The sequence below is a fragment of the Saccopteryx leptura genome, chromosome 3 (genome assembly GCF_036850995.1).
Source record: "Saccopteryx leptura isolate mSacLep1 chromosome 3, mSacLep1_pri_phased_curated, whole genome shotgun sequence".
NCBI classification, from domain to species: Eukaryota; Metazoa; Chordata; class Mammalia; order Chiroptera; family Emballonuridae; genus Saccopteryx; species Saccopteryx leptura.
Window position 1 is genome coordinate 104,154,871 of NC_089505.1, and position 16,239 is coordinate 104,171,109.

The 16,239-nt window shown below is 45.7% G+C and overlaps 1 protein-coding gene and 1 pseudogene across 5 annotated transcripts in view; both read right to left on the reverse strand.

The window, feature by feature from the left end:
- Positions 1-431: 431 nt before the first annotated feature.
- LOC136398283 (large ribosomal subunit protein uL4 pseudogene) lies at positions 432-2,281 on the reverse strand (annotated as a pseudogene).
- A 10,091-nt stretch (positions 2,282-12,372) lies between these two features.
- Positions 12,373-16,239, reverse strand: part of PTAFR (platelet activating factor receptor) — a 36,971-nt gene continuing 33,104 nt past the window's right edge. For all 5 annotated transcript variants that reach the window (XM_066375598.1, XM_066375600.1, XM_066375597.1 and 2 more), the window contains one exon: positions 12,373-16,160. In XM_066375598.1, coding sequence (XP_066231695.1) covers positions 15,089-16,114 — 1,026 coding nt within the window. In that variant the 5' untranslated portion in view covers positions 16,115-16,160 and the 3' untranslated portion in view covers positions 12,373-15,088. The remainder of the gene's footprint in view (positions 16,161-16,239) is intronic.

The window sequence follows — 16,239 nt, forward strand, 5'->3', positions numbered from 1 at the left end:
AAAAACTAAGGCAACTATGAGACACCTGTATATTAGTAAACACTTCAAATAGTGATAATGGCCAGTACTAGGGAAGATATGACAAAACCAGTACTTACACAATTTCCTTGTGACATGGTAACTGGCACAATACTTTCAAATGCAATTTGGTAAAATATTTTAAGAGGTATTAATTCCTCTCCGGGAGCATTACCCTAATTAAATTTTATAAAGAAGAAAAAAATAAATAAAGTAGCAAAACTTGGAAGTACCTATGTACCAAAGGTGTTTTGAGTGTGTACCTTGTGTCAGGTCCCATGCTACACACATAACAGGTCTTTGTTTCTGGTTGTTGTTTTTTTTCATATTTCTCACTGCCTATGATCGGATATTTTTATTCAAAATTAGCTGTCCAAAGTGATTTGACCTTTATGGAATAAACAAATTTAAGTTTACGCCTGAGGTTTCTTTTCTTCTGCGGTGGGTTTCTTTTCCGCAGGCTTCTCAGCTGCTGGGTTCTTCTTGGAAGCTGCACCCTTTTTTCCCACCAAAGGCTTCCTCTGCTTTGTAACGACAACAGCCGTCTTTCCCTTCTCCCCACCACAGGGTTCCTGCCTGGAACCCCTTCTCATCTGATATAGCTTCTAGTGCCGCTGCAGCTTAATCGGCACCGGAGCTCTGTGGTTCTTGGCCTGGCAAAGAATGGTGTCCCCACAGGAGGTCTTTGCATATGGGTTTAGCCTCAACATGATTCTCAGGTTTTTCAGTGGATTCTTCTTCAGGACTCTGCGATGAATCTTCTTGCATAGTTGTCGGAAGGCTCTTCGGATTTCTTGGCTTTTCAAGATTCTGCTAAGGTCAGTATCTTGTGCATGAGGAGGTGGTAGTTACTCTTAAGGGAGGCAGCTTTGCCATACAGATCATCTAATTTGGAGAAAGCACTTTCAGTCTAAATGCAGAAAAGGTCCACATGCCCACCAGGAACAAGTTTCAAAATGTTCAGTTTGCCTGCATTAAACAGAGTAATTCCAAGAATGTTTCTGAAGGCTTTGATGATATCATTGTCCTCAGGATCCAAGGTCCCCTGTGCCAAATACAACAGTTTCTCACTTTGCCCTTGACATCTCTCACTTACTGAAAGGCAGAAACCTTTCTGATACCATTTCAGGCCTTAAGTTTCTTTTTCTTTTCTTTTCTTTTTTTTAAAGTGAGAGGAGGAGAGATAGACTCCCACATGTGCCTCGACCAGCATCCAACTGGCAACCACCATCTGAGGCTGATGCTCAAATCAACCAAGCTATCCTCAGCACCTGAGGCCAACGCTCAAACCCATCGAGCCACTGGCTGCGGAAAGGGAAGAGAGAGAGAAGGGGGAGAGGAAGAGGAAGAGAAGCAGATGGTCGTTTCTCACGTGTGCCCTGACCAGGGATCAAAACCAGGACGTCTGCATGCTGACACTCTGTCCACTCAGCCAACCAGCTAGGGAGGCCTTACATTTCTTAAGAAGCAAAACAGCCTCCTTGATTTTCTTGTAGCTTTCAACTTTATCTTCAACCAGCAAAGAAAGTTCAGGAGCTTCCTCAATATAATGACATTAAGACATGACCGGGCTGGCAAAGCCAAGACAACCAGGGCAGAGCAGATGGCATATTGCTTCTGTGTTGAGTGTACTCTGAAGTGCCAACGACGCCAGGTTTTGGTTGGTGCCAACATGCGGCCCCTGCGACACATATTTCCAAAAGCACCCTGGCCAGAGCAATGAGTTCTACCACCTCTGGGAATTTGGGCCACAGCTCTGCCAGGACCTTAAGACTCAGTACTGGTTTGATAACCTGCCAATTCACGGACAGCATTGGGCTATCTATCGTGTTTTGTGCAAGTTGGTGCGAACAGATGTCATAATATCTGTCTGAATGGGAACCTTGAACACAGCAGGCAAAGTAGCGTTTTTTTTCCAGATGATTCTCCCTTTCGAAGTGCACTGACATCAGTGGACGCGCTCACCTATGGCGTGGGGAAGAGAAGGCCACACCCCTCTCAACCTGGTGGCTCCCACAGGAAAAATAAAAGCCCGATCTATTATTTCATGCAATCCTCGAGACAATTATCTGCGGTATATGTTACTATTTTACCTCTCATAAACCAGCTGGGGAAACTGAGGTTACAGGAAATCTATAATTTGCTTGTAACTTGGTAGAGTTGAAGTTGGGATCAGAACCCAAGCAGACTGCTTCCAGGGTCACACACTCCAGAGCTGTGTCTTGCTGCCTTTGTCTTCAGTGACTGGCGGCTCCAGTGCCATTTCTTGTTCCCAGACCTGCCCCCCAGCACTAATCTGAGATCTAGATTTAATCATAGACATATGAAAATCTTTGGGGCAAGACATAACTTTACTAGTGGAGGAATAATGATGATTTTCCTTCTACGGTAGAGTGTGGAGAGGAGGCAATGTGAGAGAGATTGCAGATAGGTCATCTCATTAAATCCTTCCAACTCCAAGGTAGGGGATTATTAGTCTCTTTGACAGGTATGGAAACAGACTCGGAATGGGGAGGTGACCAGCTCAAGGTCACACAACAAGTAAGTGATAATGGTCTCAGAATCCCAGCCCTGAGGGTCTGATTCTAGAGCCCGTGCCCCTTCCCCAGGCTGGCTCTTTCACAAAGTCTCAAAATATAATTACTGTAGTTGACCCAGGTGCAGGGAATGATGCGCTGAGCAGGGAGGATGTTGGGTGGATGGTCCTAGGCACTCTGACCCGGCTCTTGTGGCTGTACATTCTGTACAGGAAGTCAGGCAGTCCAGGTCTGGGATCCAAAGAGGGATGAGGCATTGGCAGGTGCTCAACTGATATAGCTAAGAAGAAGGTGTTGACATAAAAAATGTCCAAACCTGCAGAGAATTTTTATGAGTCTGTTTGAGCCAAACTGACAACACATGCCAGAGAACGAGATCTCAAGTGCTCAGAAGAATGGCAGCTTTATGGCTTATTTTATACATTAGAACCAAAGGAGCCTGACCTGTGGTGGCGCAGTGGATAAAGCGTCGACCTTGAAATGCTGAGGTCGCTGGTTCGAAACCCTGGGCTTGCCTGGTCAAGGCACATATGGGAGTTGATGCTTCCAGCTCCTCCCCCTTTCTCTCTCTCTCTCTCTGTCTCTCTCTCTCCCTCTCTCTCTCCCCTCTAAAAAAAAAAAAAAAAAAAAAAAAAAAAAAAAAAAAAAGAACCAAAGGAGAAGACCTAAAGGAGGTACATGAAATAAATCCATTGGTGGTCAACAACCAGCCAACTCCAAGACATGTGAGTAAATCTAACAAAGATCAGCAGAGCTGCCTAGCTGACCACCAAATGTATAAACTTATCGTTGGATGCTTTTGAAGCATATGATTGTTCACTGCGCATCATTATTGTGGCAATAGATAACCGGTATTTTAATATTACAGTAGTCCCCTCTTGTCTGTGGTTTTACTTGCTGCTGTTTCGCTTACCCAGGGTCAACTATGGTTTAAAACTATTAAATGGAAAAATCCCAGAAATAAACGATTTATAGATTTTAAATTGCATGCCATTCTGAGAAGTGTGATAAAGTCTTGCTCCCTCCCACTCCCTCTTTCCCAGGATGTGAATCTCATCTTTGTCCAGCATATCCGTCCGTGCTCTATAAGCTTTCTGTCCATTAGTCACCTAGTAACCAGTCCAGTTATCGAATTGATTGTCATGGTATCATAATGCTTGTGCTCGAGTAACCTTTATTTTCCTTAATAGTACCACTTTCATATAACTTATTACAGTATATTCTTACAATTGTTCTATTTTATTATTGTTGTTGTTAACCTCTTACTGTGCCTAATTTATAAATTAAACTTTATCACAGGAAAGTATGTAAAGGAAAAAGCCATACATTTATATAGGATTTGGTACAATCTGAGGTTTCAGGCATCCACTGGGAGTCTTGGAATGTATCCCCCACAGATAAATGGGGGATGACTGTAATTTCCTTTGTGGCCTTGATGGAAAAGTAACTTCAGAAGACTCATCCCACTGAAGAAGCCAAATCCTTCTTACCCTGGAGGACAGGGCTATAATGAAAGCTAAAGTCATCAAGGCTAAACCTTCTCCTGAGAATTTGAATTTTGAGATAGTACAGCCAAGACAGGAGATCGGGTTGGAAGTCATTCTTCACCGTGGTGGTGATAGCACTTAGGCAAAAATGTGCCCGCAACATGATCCTTGGTTCTTGTCTGTTCCCAAACTGGCTTCACCAGCTACCCATTAATTCTTTGAGGCCCACCACAATTCTTCCAATTAATTCTCTTTTGCTGAAAATTGGCAGAGGGCTGTCTGTAACTACTACTGCACCGTGTGGACCCAAATTCAAGTTCCAGCTTTGCTGTTCAGCAGCTGACCATGGTTCAGGGGTTTGATGGATAGATGACCTCCCAAAGGGTTCTTTGGCCCTGGTGTCACTCAAGAAACACAGGAAATAGTTGATAATGGGAAGAGACTTGACTGGGGGTGGTGAACACAAAATATAATATACAGATGATGTATTATAGAGTTGTACACCTGAAATCTATATAATTTTTTTTTTTTTTGTATTTTTCTGAAGCTGGAAACGGGAAGGCAGTCAGACAGACTCCCGCATGCGCCCGACCGGGATCCACCCGGCACGCCCACCAGGGGGCGATGCTCTGCCCATCCGGGGTGTCGCTCTGTCGCCTGGGGCAGAGGCCAAGGAGCCATCCCCAGCACCCAGGCCATCTCCACTCCAATGGAGCCCCGGCTGCGGGAGGGGAAGAGAGAGACAGAGAGGAAGGAGGGGGTGGGGGTGGAGAAGCAAATGGGCGCCTCTCCCATGTGCCCTGGCCGGTAATCGAACCCGGGTCCCCCGCACGCCAGGCCGACGCTCCACTGCTGAGCCAACCGGCCAGGGCCTATATAATTTTTTTTTAATCAGTGTCACCCCCATAAATTCAATTTAAGAAAAAAGGAACACAAGTAAATAAGGCAATAGTGTCAGGGGTTGAGTGCCAATTCCACTTTTGCCCTGAAAGGGGGCAGTTATCTCCTCTCCCTGTATCTAGCAGCTGGAGTCTGGCTAGGTGACCCCTGCCTGGTTTATGGGATGATCCCACCTAGTCTTTGAATCTGAAGAGATAATCTTGGCCTTAACTGGTTTTCTCAGTGGATAAAGCATCAGCCAGGTGTGTGGACATCCTGGGTTCAATCCCTGGTCAGGGCACACAGAAGCAACCATCTACTTCTCTTCCCCTCTCTCTGCCCCTGCTCTCTCTCTTCCCCTCTTGTAGACAGTTGCTCAATTGTTCTGAGCATCAGCTTTGGTTGCTGAGGATGGCTCAGTTGGTCCGAGTACTGGCCTCAGGTGCTGAGGATAGCTCGGTTGATTTGAGCATTGGCCCAAAACAGGGGTTGCTGGGCAGATCCTGGTTGGGGCACACGTGGAAGTCTGTCTCTCTATCTCCCCTTCATTCACTTAAAAAAAAAAATCAACCAACAAATGCATAAATAAGTGGAACAACAAATCAATGTTTCTCTCTCTCTCTTTGATTTTACCTTTGCCTGGCAGCTGGATGCCACCTCTTGATTGGTTTCAGTCTCTTGAATGCCTCCTTGTATAAAAAGGTACATTTCATATTAAATTTGGACTTTATTTCTTTCACCTCCCCTTGCCTGGAACAATAGTGTGATTAATCTGTCATCTGTTTGGAGAATGTTATTTATTTTTTTTTTTTTTGTATTTTTCTGAAGTTGGAAACAGGAAGGCAGTCAGACAGACTCCTGCATGCGCCCGACCAGGATCCACCCGGCATGCCCACCAGGGGGCGATGCTCTGCCCATCTGGGGTGATGCTCTGTTGCGACCAGAGCCACTCTAGCGCTTGAGGCAGAGGCCCCAGAGCCATCCTCAGCACCCAGGCCAACTTTGCTCCAATGAAGCCTTGGCTGCAGGAGGGGAAGAGAGAGGCAGAGAGGAAGGAGGGGGGTGGGGTGGAGAAGCAAATGGGCGCTTCTCCTGTGTGCCCTGGCCGGGAATTGAACCCAGGACTTCTGCACTCCAGGCTGTCGCTCTACCACTGAGCCAATAGGCCAGGGCCTGGAGTATGTTATTTCTTTATTTTTTTTTTAAAGGAAGGAGAGAGAACGAGTGAGATTGTAGCTGCTTCACTGTAATTGTTCATTGGTTGCTTCTTGTATGTGGGCTTCGAACCAGTGACCTTAGTATTCCAAGTCAATGCTCTACCCACTGTGCCACCACAGGTAAGGCTCTTTATTTAGTTTATTAAGAGATATTATCCTGTATCTTGTTGGCTTGTGAAATAATTACAATTCCTACAGTGAACCTATGCTAAAAAAAATTGCTAGCAAAGACAACTGAGTCTCTGAGTATAACTTTGCTGCCTCCCCAAAGCAAAATAAAACAAAAACATATTGTTATTCCAAATAAAATAGGGGTTCTTCTATTTTGGAAGAGAGAGAGGATAGATATTAGGCAACCAGCAATATTTCTACAGTTAACTGCTCACATTGGTTCAATGGTACATGTAATAGTCTTTGACAGATTACAAAGTGACTTCCTCTTTATTACCTCCCCTGAACCTTCTAACACATCTGTGTAGTAGTTGTCATTATCTACATTGTTACAATTGAGGAAACTGAGGCTCAGAAACAGGCAGTTACCTAAAGCCAACCAACTAGTGATGACAGAGCTGGCAGACAAATCTAGATCTATCTTGAAGGCCCCAGTTCTTTCCCATTTCACATCTTGCCTTCTTGAACTAATTTTGGCCCTGCTGTAGTTAAAATTCATTTGTTGTGAAACACCCAAAAAGTTAGGAACCATCATCAGGCCATAAGATCAAGTATAAACAAGAAAACAATGAATTGTGAAGAGTGATAATCAGTAATGGTCTCCTTCTTTCTAGTCCTCCCTACCACCTCCCCAGTGCTCACAGGGTACATAACATAATACCGTATTTCCCCATGTAGAAGACATTCCCATGTAGAAGACACTCCCATGTAGAAGACGCACCTTAATTTTGGGGCCCAAAATTTGAGAAAAAAAAAATGTATTACATAAAGTTATTGAACTCAAGTTTTATTCATCATAAAATTCATACAACTCCTCATCACTGTCGAAACTCCCATCCATTAACTTGTCCTCATCTATGTCTAATGACAAATCACTGTCTTCATTTATTGCCTCGTCCTCAGTTCCATCTATGGTATTTGAAATGCCACAACCACTGTATAAGCCGCACCCAGTTTTTAGACCCCAAATTTTTCCCAAAAAGTGCATCTTATACATGGGGAACTACGGTAAGTTTGTGAAAGTGACTCTGGACCCACTGCCCAGTCTGGACAGTCGGCAACCTGAGACAACATTGGTACCAACTAGGAAGATGGGGGACGGGTATCAGCAGTTACCTGAAGAGAGACAGGCTTGTGTCCTCTAAAAACAACCAAATCCCCTTCCCAAGTGTCAAATTATCCTCTTCCTAGGAGAGGGAAGTGAAAAGAACTGACATTTATGATATTTATTTTACAAATAAGGAAACTAAGGTGAGGAGGTGAAGTGATTTGCCCAGGATCACACAGCCAGTGACAATTGAGATTCAAAATATTTCTAGCATTTGCTAATTTCTGTGGTGCACATACTCCCAACATAGCTAATTTCAGACTAACGTGACATCTGTGAACACAGAGTTGGGAAGATTTGCTTACAATGGACTCTCACAAGCAAATCCCTGAACAGCAAACACAACATGCTATTGCATTTTAAACACATTTGCCACTTGCTAGAGCATAAGGGCATGGACTTCATCTTTTCTGACTTGTCCCCACAGCATATGGCAGAGTGCTACCTACAGTGGGCCATCATTAAACGTTGGCAGAATGAAAGGACACCCATTCTCTTTCCGTAGGGCCATGCTGCCTTGAATAGCCACACATACTAAAAATATCACATGTATACAATTTTATTGACTAAACTCTTTCACACCCAGCAACTCAAGCAGAATTTATTGAGTCAATGGCAGGCAATACCACCTTGAACATGACGGACCCCCTGTGAAAAAGGCTCCTTTGGAAGCCTGAATTTCTCCCTTCTCACCTCACTACTTCTCACTTCACTATCGTCCTCGCCCTTTAAAAAAATAAAATTATGGACCTGGCCGGTTGGCTCAGCGGTAGAGCATCGGCCTAGCGTGCAGAGGACCCGGGTTCGATTCCCGGCCAGGGCACACAGGAGAAGCGCCCATTTGCTTCTCCACCCCTCCCCCTCTCCTTCCTCTCTGTCTCTCTCTTCCCCTCCCGCAGCCAAGGCTCCATTGGAGCAAAGATGGCCCGGGCGCTGGGGATGGCTCTGTGGCCTTTGCCTCAGGCGCTAGAGTGGCTCTGGTCGCAACATGGCGATGCCCAGGATGGGCAGAGCATCGCCCCCTGGTGGGCAGAGCATCGCCCCTGGTGGGCGTGCCAGGTGTATCCCGGTCGGGCGCATGTGGGAGTCTGTCTGACTGTCTCTCCCTGTTTCCAGCTTCAGAAAAATGCAAAAAAAAAAAAAAGAAAAAGAAAAAAAAATTATGTATGTACGGTAACATAAAATTACCATTTTAACCATTTTTAAATGTACAGTTTATCAAAATTAAGTATATCAATGTGTTGTATAACTATCCGCACCATCTCATTTCTAAGAACTTTTTATTTTCCTAATTGAAACTCCATACCCATTAAACTACAACTCTCCATTCCCCCTCCCCCAACCCTTGGCAACCACCATTCTTCTATCTGTTTCTATGCATTTGACTACTCCAGGCTTATATAAGTGGAATCAAATAATATTTGTCCTTTGTGTCTGGCTTATTTTATGATATTTAGTGTAATGTCTTCAAAGTTTCCATGTTGTAGCATGTGGCAGAAGTTCCTTCCTTTTTATTTTATTTATTATTATTATTATTATTATTTTATTTTTCTGAAATGAGCAGTTGGGAGACAGAGAGAGAGACTCCCGCATGCACCCGACTGGGATCCACCCGGCATGGCCACCAGGGGGTGATGGTTGGCCCCCTCTGAGGCATTGCTCCACTGCAATCGGAGCCATTATAGTGCCTGAGGTGGAGGCCATGGAGCCATCCTCAATGCCCGGGCCAACTTTGCTCCAATGGAGCCTTGGCTGCAGGAGAGGAAGAGAGAGACAGAGAGGAAGGAGAGGGTGATGGGTGGAGAAGCAGATGGGCGCCTCTCCTGCATGCCCTGATTGGGAATCAAACCTGGGACATCCACATGCTGGGCCAATGCTCTACCATTGAGCCAACTAGCCAGAGCCAGAAGTTCCTTCCTTTTTAAAGCTCATAGTATTCCATTGTATATATTTGCCACATTTTGTTTATCCATTCATCCTTGATGGACCTGGGTTGCTTTTATCTTTGACCATTGTGAATATTGCTTCTATGAGCTTGGTGTTCAAGTCCCTGCTTTCAATTCTTTTACATGCATATCCAGAAGTGGAATTGCTGGGTCACGTGGTCACTCTAAGTTTCTGAGGAACTGCAGACTGTTTCCCACAGCCGCTGCACTATTTGACATTCTCACCAGCAATGCACAGGGTTCCCATTTCTTCACATACCCACCAATATTTATTTTCTGGTACTATCTCATCATGATTTTGATTTGAATTTCCGCAATGATCAGTGATGTCAAGTATCTTTTCATGTGCTTATTGGCCGTTTGTATACCTTCTTCAGAGAAATGTCTATTCAAGTCCTTTAACCATTTTAAAAAATTTTCCCCATTGATTTGAGAGAGAGAAAGGGAGAGAGAGAAAGCAAGAAGCATCAACTTGTTGTTTCACTTAGTTGTTCTATTTAGTCGTGTACTCATTGATTGCTTCTCCTGCATGCCCTGACCGAGCATAGAAACCTGCTGCCTCTAGCGTGCTAGGTTGACACTTTACCCACAAAGCCACCTGGTCAGGGCCCTTTAACCAATGTTTAATTGAAAGATCTTTTGTTTTGAGTTGTAAGAGTTCTTTATATATTCTGCATATCAATCTCTTATCAGAGTCACAAAATATTTCTTCCATTTGGTGGGTTACCTTTTTACTCCATTGGAAGTGTACTTTGATGCCTGATCCTTTCTTTTAAGGAACTGATTGTTTTTTTCCAAATGTCAAAAATCCCCTGACTCATGCATGTGGCAATTCTTAAGATACTCTCTGATGTATTTCAGAATGACTTAGGAAGTTAAATAAAAAGAAAGCCAGACTAGTCACACTCTGTTCCTCTCTTTTACAGTTTCACATTTTTAAAGGAAAATTCAGAATTACACAATACGAACTCTCTGAAAAGAGGCAGGGGAAATGGGGCTGTGGGCTAGAGAGAAAAGGGAGGCTTCAGGGAGATCAACACAGTCTATCAGGACAAAACATAACATTGCTAAGTACTTTTTCCTGGCCAGGCACTAAGCAATTTCAAATCTTCAAAACTATGCTATCATGTCAACAGTAAAACTACTTGCATTTTACAGGTGAGGAAACAGAAGCCCATGTTGGCCAGAAAGCTCAGTTGGTTAGAACACTGTCACAAAGCACAAAAGTTGCCGGTTTGATCCCTGGTTCAGGGCACATACAGGAACAGATGGATGTTCCTCTCTCTCTCTCTCTCTCTCTCTCTCCCCCTCTCTCTCTCTCTGCCCCCCCCCCTTCTTCTCTTGCTAAAAATCAATACAATAAACATTAAAAAAATTTGTCACTCAACAAAAAGTGGTCCCCTTTCCTCTGTACCAAGTACCTGGGAGGCAGCTTCTGTCATATTCAGTCAGCTCAAGTCCTTATTTACTTTATTCATTTCTATAGGGACAGAATCACCTACTTTGCATGAAGGATGTAAGCAACAAATAAAAGCTACGCTTAGCAATTACTAAACCAAAATAGGTACTCCATGGGTGTTGGCTGGATACCTGGATGGATGCATGTGTGCATATATGCATGGATATATGGATGGGGAGATGGATGGACAGACTGATGGATGGATGACTGAGTAGGTGGGAGGATGTCTTGCTGGCAGACTGTCAGGAGAAGAGTAATTTGTACTATGAAAATATAAGTCTGCGCAAAAGACAGTTATTTTACAAGAGGGTTTTATTATACCTATTTTTAGCCTTAAGTCTCATGCTGAGATATAACATAGATGAGTAAAAACAGGCATAAACATGCCCAGTCCTAGTCAGCTGTGACCTACATTTAACATTCCAGTGTCTTTGATTCACCTCCAGGGGCCAGGTATTGCCTGCGCCAACATTCTCCACCTGAAATCACTGGTAGTTCCCTGGGGTGAAGGCTGGGATCGGTGGAAAATACAGACAGGGTAAAGCCTTCTGGCCATACAAGATGGCTTGGAGATCCTGACTGGTGATGTTTCTATGAAATAATTACAATTCAGCTTTTTCTATCACCTGTAATCATTGCAAGAAGTCAGAGACATAGGTTAGCAGCCAATCTTGTATTTGCTGCAGTTTCATGCTGTGTAATTTCTGCAATCACTTGGCCCCTCTGAGTCCCATGTATAAAGGGCTGAACCCTCCCACCTCCAAAATGTTCTGATCCTCTGAAAATCCCTGACATCTTCCCTTAAAATATGGACATAGATTTTGGAAGGATCTGTATTATTAAATTTCTCTTCTAGCTGTCCCCGAAGAGTCTCTTAAACCCCTTCAAAATAAGGGCATGTCAATGTCAATATGTGTATTTATGCTATACCCTGGAAAAGTACTAAGCTTTCTTTAGAGAAAGACCCATCTCAATTCCAGGCCATCTGTGAGAAACCATAGCTACACTGGTGATTAAGATTCAGTTCCTGCCCCAGGAAAGGGAAGACAAATATTGAAATGAATAAGCTTCAATAACAATAGTAATTAAGCCCTGGCCGGTTGGCTCAGTGGTAGAGCGTCGGCCTGGCATGCGGAAGTCCCAGGTTCGATTCCCGGCCAGGGCACACAGGAGAGGCACCCATCTGCTTCTCCACCCCTCCCCCTCTCCTTCCTCTCTGTCTCTCTCTTCCCCTCCCGCAGCTAGGCTCCATTGGAGCAAAAGATGGCCCGGGCGCTGGGGATGGCTCCTTGGCCTCTGCCCCAAGCCCTAGAATGGCTCTGGACGCCCCGGATGGGCAGAGCATCGCCCCCTGGTGGGCGTGCCGGGTGGATCCCAGTCAGGCGCATGCGGGAGTCTGTCTGACTGCCTCCCCATTTCCAGCTTCAGAAAAATACAAAAAAAAAAAAAAAAGAAAGAAAGAAAGAAAACAAAAAACAATAGTAATTAAGGTATAAAAAAGTTAGACCCTACCAGCCCTAAAATGTTGCTATAAGAAAATGACCCTGGTGGAGGCCTTTGGGAAGGTTGCCCATAGAAGTATTCTGGGCTAGGTAAAAAAGCAGAGAGAGCATCTGAGAAGGTCACAACCAAGAAGAAGTCTCGGGAGGCATAAACATGGCTATATTCAGAGTGGTGAGGAAGTCAGCAGGGTTGTAGCATGGGCCCTGGAAATAGGTGAGACCCTGTTCTGTGTGCTGAGGCAACATGGTGGAAGAAGCAAGGGGGTGATTTGAAGTTACCATCTCAGAACTCTCAGACTTAGTCTTTATTGAGCACTTACTGAATACGGTCCCTGTGCACTTTATGTACATCACAGCAGTGTTTCCTGACATACTACGCAAGACCCTGGGGCATATGAAGTGATTTTAGAAAGGACACCAGGAACATTTATATTTTAATAGTTATGCTTTCTGTATAAGTTTACCCTCTAGGTGTGGCAAGCGGCATTAGTTTTTGTTTATAATTTAGTTATAAAGCATCCTTTTGAAACTTTAAGTTTTAAAAAGTGACCCGACTTAAAGAAAAATATTTATTAAGTAAACATCCAGCTGGTACATAGATATTACAAATTTGCAAGAAGGTTACACAAATCCACTGAAATTTGAGAAACACTGTGCTTTAGCATGTAAGCATCTCATTCCTAGTTCTTTGGTTGCAAGTAACAGATAAGTAAGCTTAAGCAAAATATGAGAAAGTATTTGACAAGGAACTCTCAGGGCCCCAAAGGAAAAGTGCAGTTGTGCCTCAAGAGGGGCGTGGCCAGGAGGAGGAGGGCAGCAGGCCCCTGAAGCACCGCCCTCCCCTCTCCAGGCTCCTGGGGTCTCCCTCTGCTCTCTGCCTTGCTCTGCACATCTCCAGCTTCTCTCTGAGCAGAGCCATTTTCTCTGGTACCTTCATGTAGGTGGCCGCCCTCCACCACCCTCCCAACCCAGAATATATACATAGACAGACACACACACACTCACAGCTCCAGAGTTTTTACATCGTCAGGTGAGTGACCTGCAGAGCCTGAAAGAGCACCCCTGAATCTTGCTCCTTATACCTGAGAAAGTGAACCTGGCTGGCTCAACTGGAGCCCGGTGCTCACCTCTCATCATTCAACTCCTACATGACTGAGGGGAACAACCCTCAGAAAAAGGGAGAATCTGGGATTAATAAGCACCTTGACCAAGAGACATCCACCTCGGTAACTTAAATCACTGCTCATACACGCCCTATGAGGTAGGAAATTCAGCTTGCAGCCCCTCAGCAGGAAGTGACAATGCCGAGACTTGAACCTGGGTCTGTGTGACTCCAAAGCTCTAGTAAGCTGCACTATCTACCCAGTCACACAGCTACCACTGTAGACCCAAACAGATAACTGGCCCATTGGGAGGCAGTTATTAAAATCATCAATCCAGTGCTTGCCTAGTAGACGGACAACAAGAACCCCAACTTTAAGAGGACACTATCTGAAAGGAAAGATGATTTCTTAGAGGGCCCACAAGGCTCTGGAAACCAGAGAAGGCTTCTCCAATTCCTGGGTCTGGGGCTGCCAGATTCATACTGTGGGCATTCAGCTCAGGGTGCAAGAGGAGGCTCATTTGAAAATATTTGCTGAAAATCACTAGCAGGCATCTAGAGATACTCAAGAAGTTTACACTTCTTCACCCAGAATTCAAAATGCCTGCTGGCCCTTAGGACTAAAACTGCTCCTCCCACCTCCTAGAAGCTAAATTAAGAAGGGTCCCCTAGAAAGCAAGGCAGGGAGGAAGCCTGACAGGCTCCTTCCACACCAGGGGCCTCCCCCTACACACAGACACTTCCCAGCCTCTGCTTCCACCCCCATGGAAGCCTCTGGGCATTGCGATGCCCTGCATGGCCAGAGTTCAGCCTTGAGGGGTCTTTGCCCACCAACAGTGGGGGGCTGCCCGACAGGAAGTACTTCATCAGTCCATTATTGAGACAGACAGATGGATGTGGTGATTGTGTCTCTCCTACTCCCCCAGAGGTGACAGGCCGGACACGAGGCCCATGCAGAGAAGCAGGCACATCTGCCTCAAGAAACAAACTTCCCATCCACCGTTGGGTCAATGCACATTTTATCTTCTCTGCTCACCATTCAGGATAAGTGGTTGGATGAGTGAGGAGAAGTTTCTACTGAGACAATTCCCTAAGAAGTGTCACAGAGACCTTGTGCCAGTGGGTAGAGACAGAGTGGCACCATCCTTGCCCAAAAGTCTGCCCCAAAGATACTGCCACATTGCTAAGGGAGTGTCCCTTTCCTCAAACTCCCTTCTCTGCCTTTACAGTGATAAAGGGGGTGGTTTCCAAAAGGTTACATCATATTTTCTTGGGATGCTGCCCTGGTCGGGAGAAGTGAGTAGCTCAGAGTCTGCAGCCAAGGTCAGCCCCTGGCTCTGACTTTCCTCGCAGAGCTATCAGATTCAGGCACTCGGGATGAGGTCATCAGCCAAGGTTACTACAGCAGGTGCCCAGAGGTGCTCATTCAAGGGGTTCATTCAAGTTCGGGATTTCCAGCAGTCTGGTTCTTTCATCTTCACCTTGAGGAGGTAGCTTCCATATCTAATGGGCCCCCAGTGCCCAGCGAGATGGTGCCCAGGCCACGGTAAATACTGTGGAAGGGTCCCCTAGAAAGCAAGGCAGGGAGGAGGCTTCTTCCCCCAAGTCAGTCATGATGTCCATGAAAGAGAAGCCTCTGGGCCTGGCCCCATCAATCAAAGACTAATTTTTGAGGGAATTGGCAGGGACATGGTTGAGCGGCAAGACCACTTCTGTGCCCGTCTCCGTGGTGGCCAGGGGGCACTTCCGGCTGCTGCGCATGCTGTGTAACTTCTCGGTTAGGTGCTTGCGGAACTTCTTGGTGAGGAAACAGTAGATGATGGGGTCTAAGACACAGTTTGTGCTGAGGAGGCAGAGGGTGACCTGATGTGCATCGTTAATAGCCTGGTGGAAGTCGTCCCGAAAGCCCAGCTCAGCGAGGGTCCAGGGCAGCTGCACAATGTGGTGAGGCACAAAGCATATGATGAACACAGCCAGGACCGTGCAGACCATCCAGAGAGCCCGGCGCTTGACTTCCGCATTGCGCTGCAGCTGCGCGGGTTGCATGAGCAGTGTGCGGATGATGACCAGGTTGCAGAAGAAGATGATGAGAAAGACAAGGAAGAAGCCAACCACGAGGAAGATGTGAATGATGAGGACCGGCATGCTGCCCTTGTCATAATGTTCAAAGCAGCGGGTGATGTTGCCTGAGCCGGTCTTATTGGGTACTATGTTGGTGGAGTCCAGGACAAAGAAGTAGGATGCAGCGGCCACAATGGACACCCAGATGACCAGGGACAAAGAGATGCCACGCTTGCGGGTGGTAGCCTGAGCGGTCTTGATGGGCCGTGTCACTGCCTGGAAGCGGTTGTAAGTGATGACAGCCAGGAAAGCCACTGAGCAGTAGGTGTTGATGAAGAAGAAGCAGCCAGCCAGATTGCACAAGAATGCAGGAAGGATCCAGTTCCCCTGGTGGTAGTAGTAGAAGATCCACAGGGGCAGGGTGACCAAGAAGAGCAGGTCGGCCATGGTGAGGTTCACCATGAAGATCTTGATCTCATTAAGTTTCTTGGAGGGGTACAGGTAGACAAAGACCCACAGCACGTAGCTATTGGCGATGACCCCCAGCACAAAGATGATGCTGTAAGCAATCGGGAAGAGGGTGTATCGGAACTCAGAGTCTATACGAGAGGAATCATTTGTCCCCATCGCTCTGGACTGAAGAGGTAAGCTGGTCACAGTGTGCTGCCTGTGCCTGGAAGATCACACAGGAATTCTAGTTAGTGAAGGGCCAATGAGGGACTATCTTACTTCATCAATTCCAAGACTCCCAT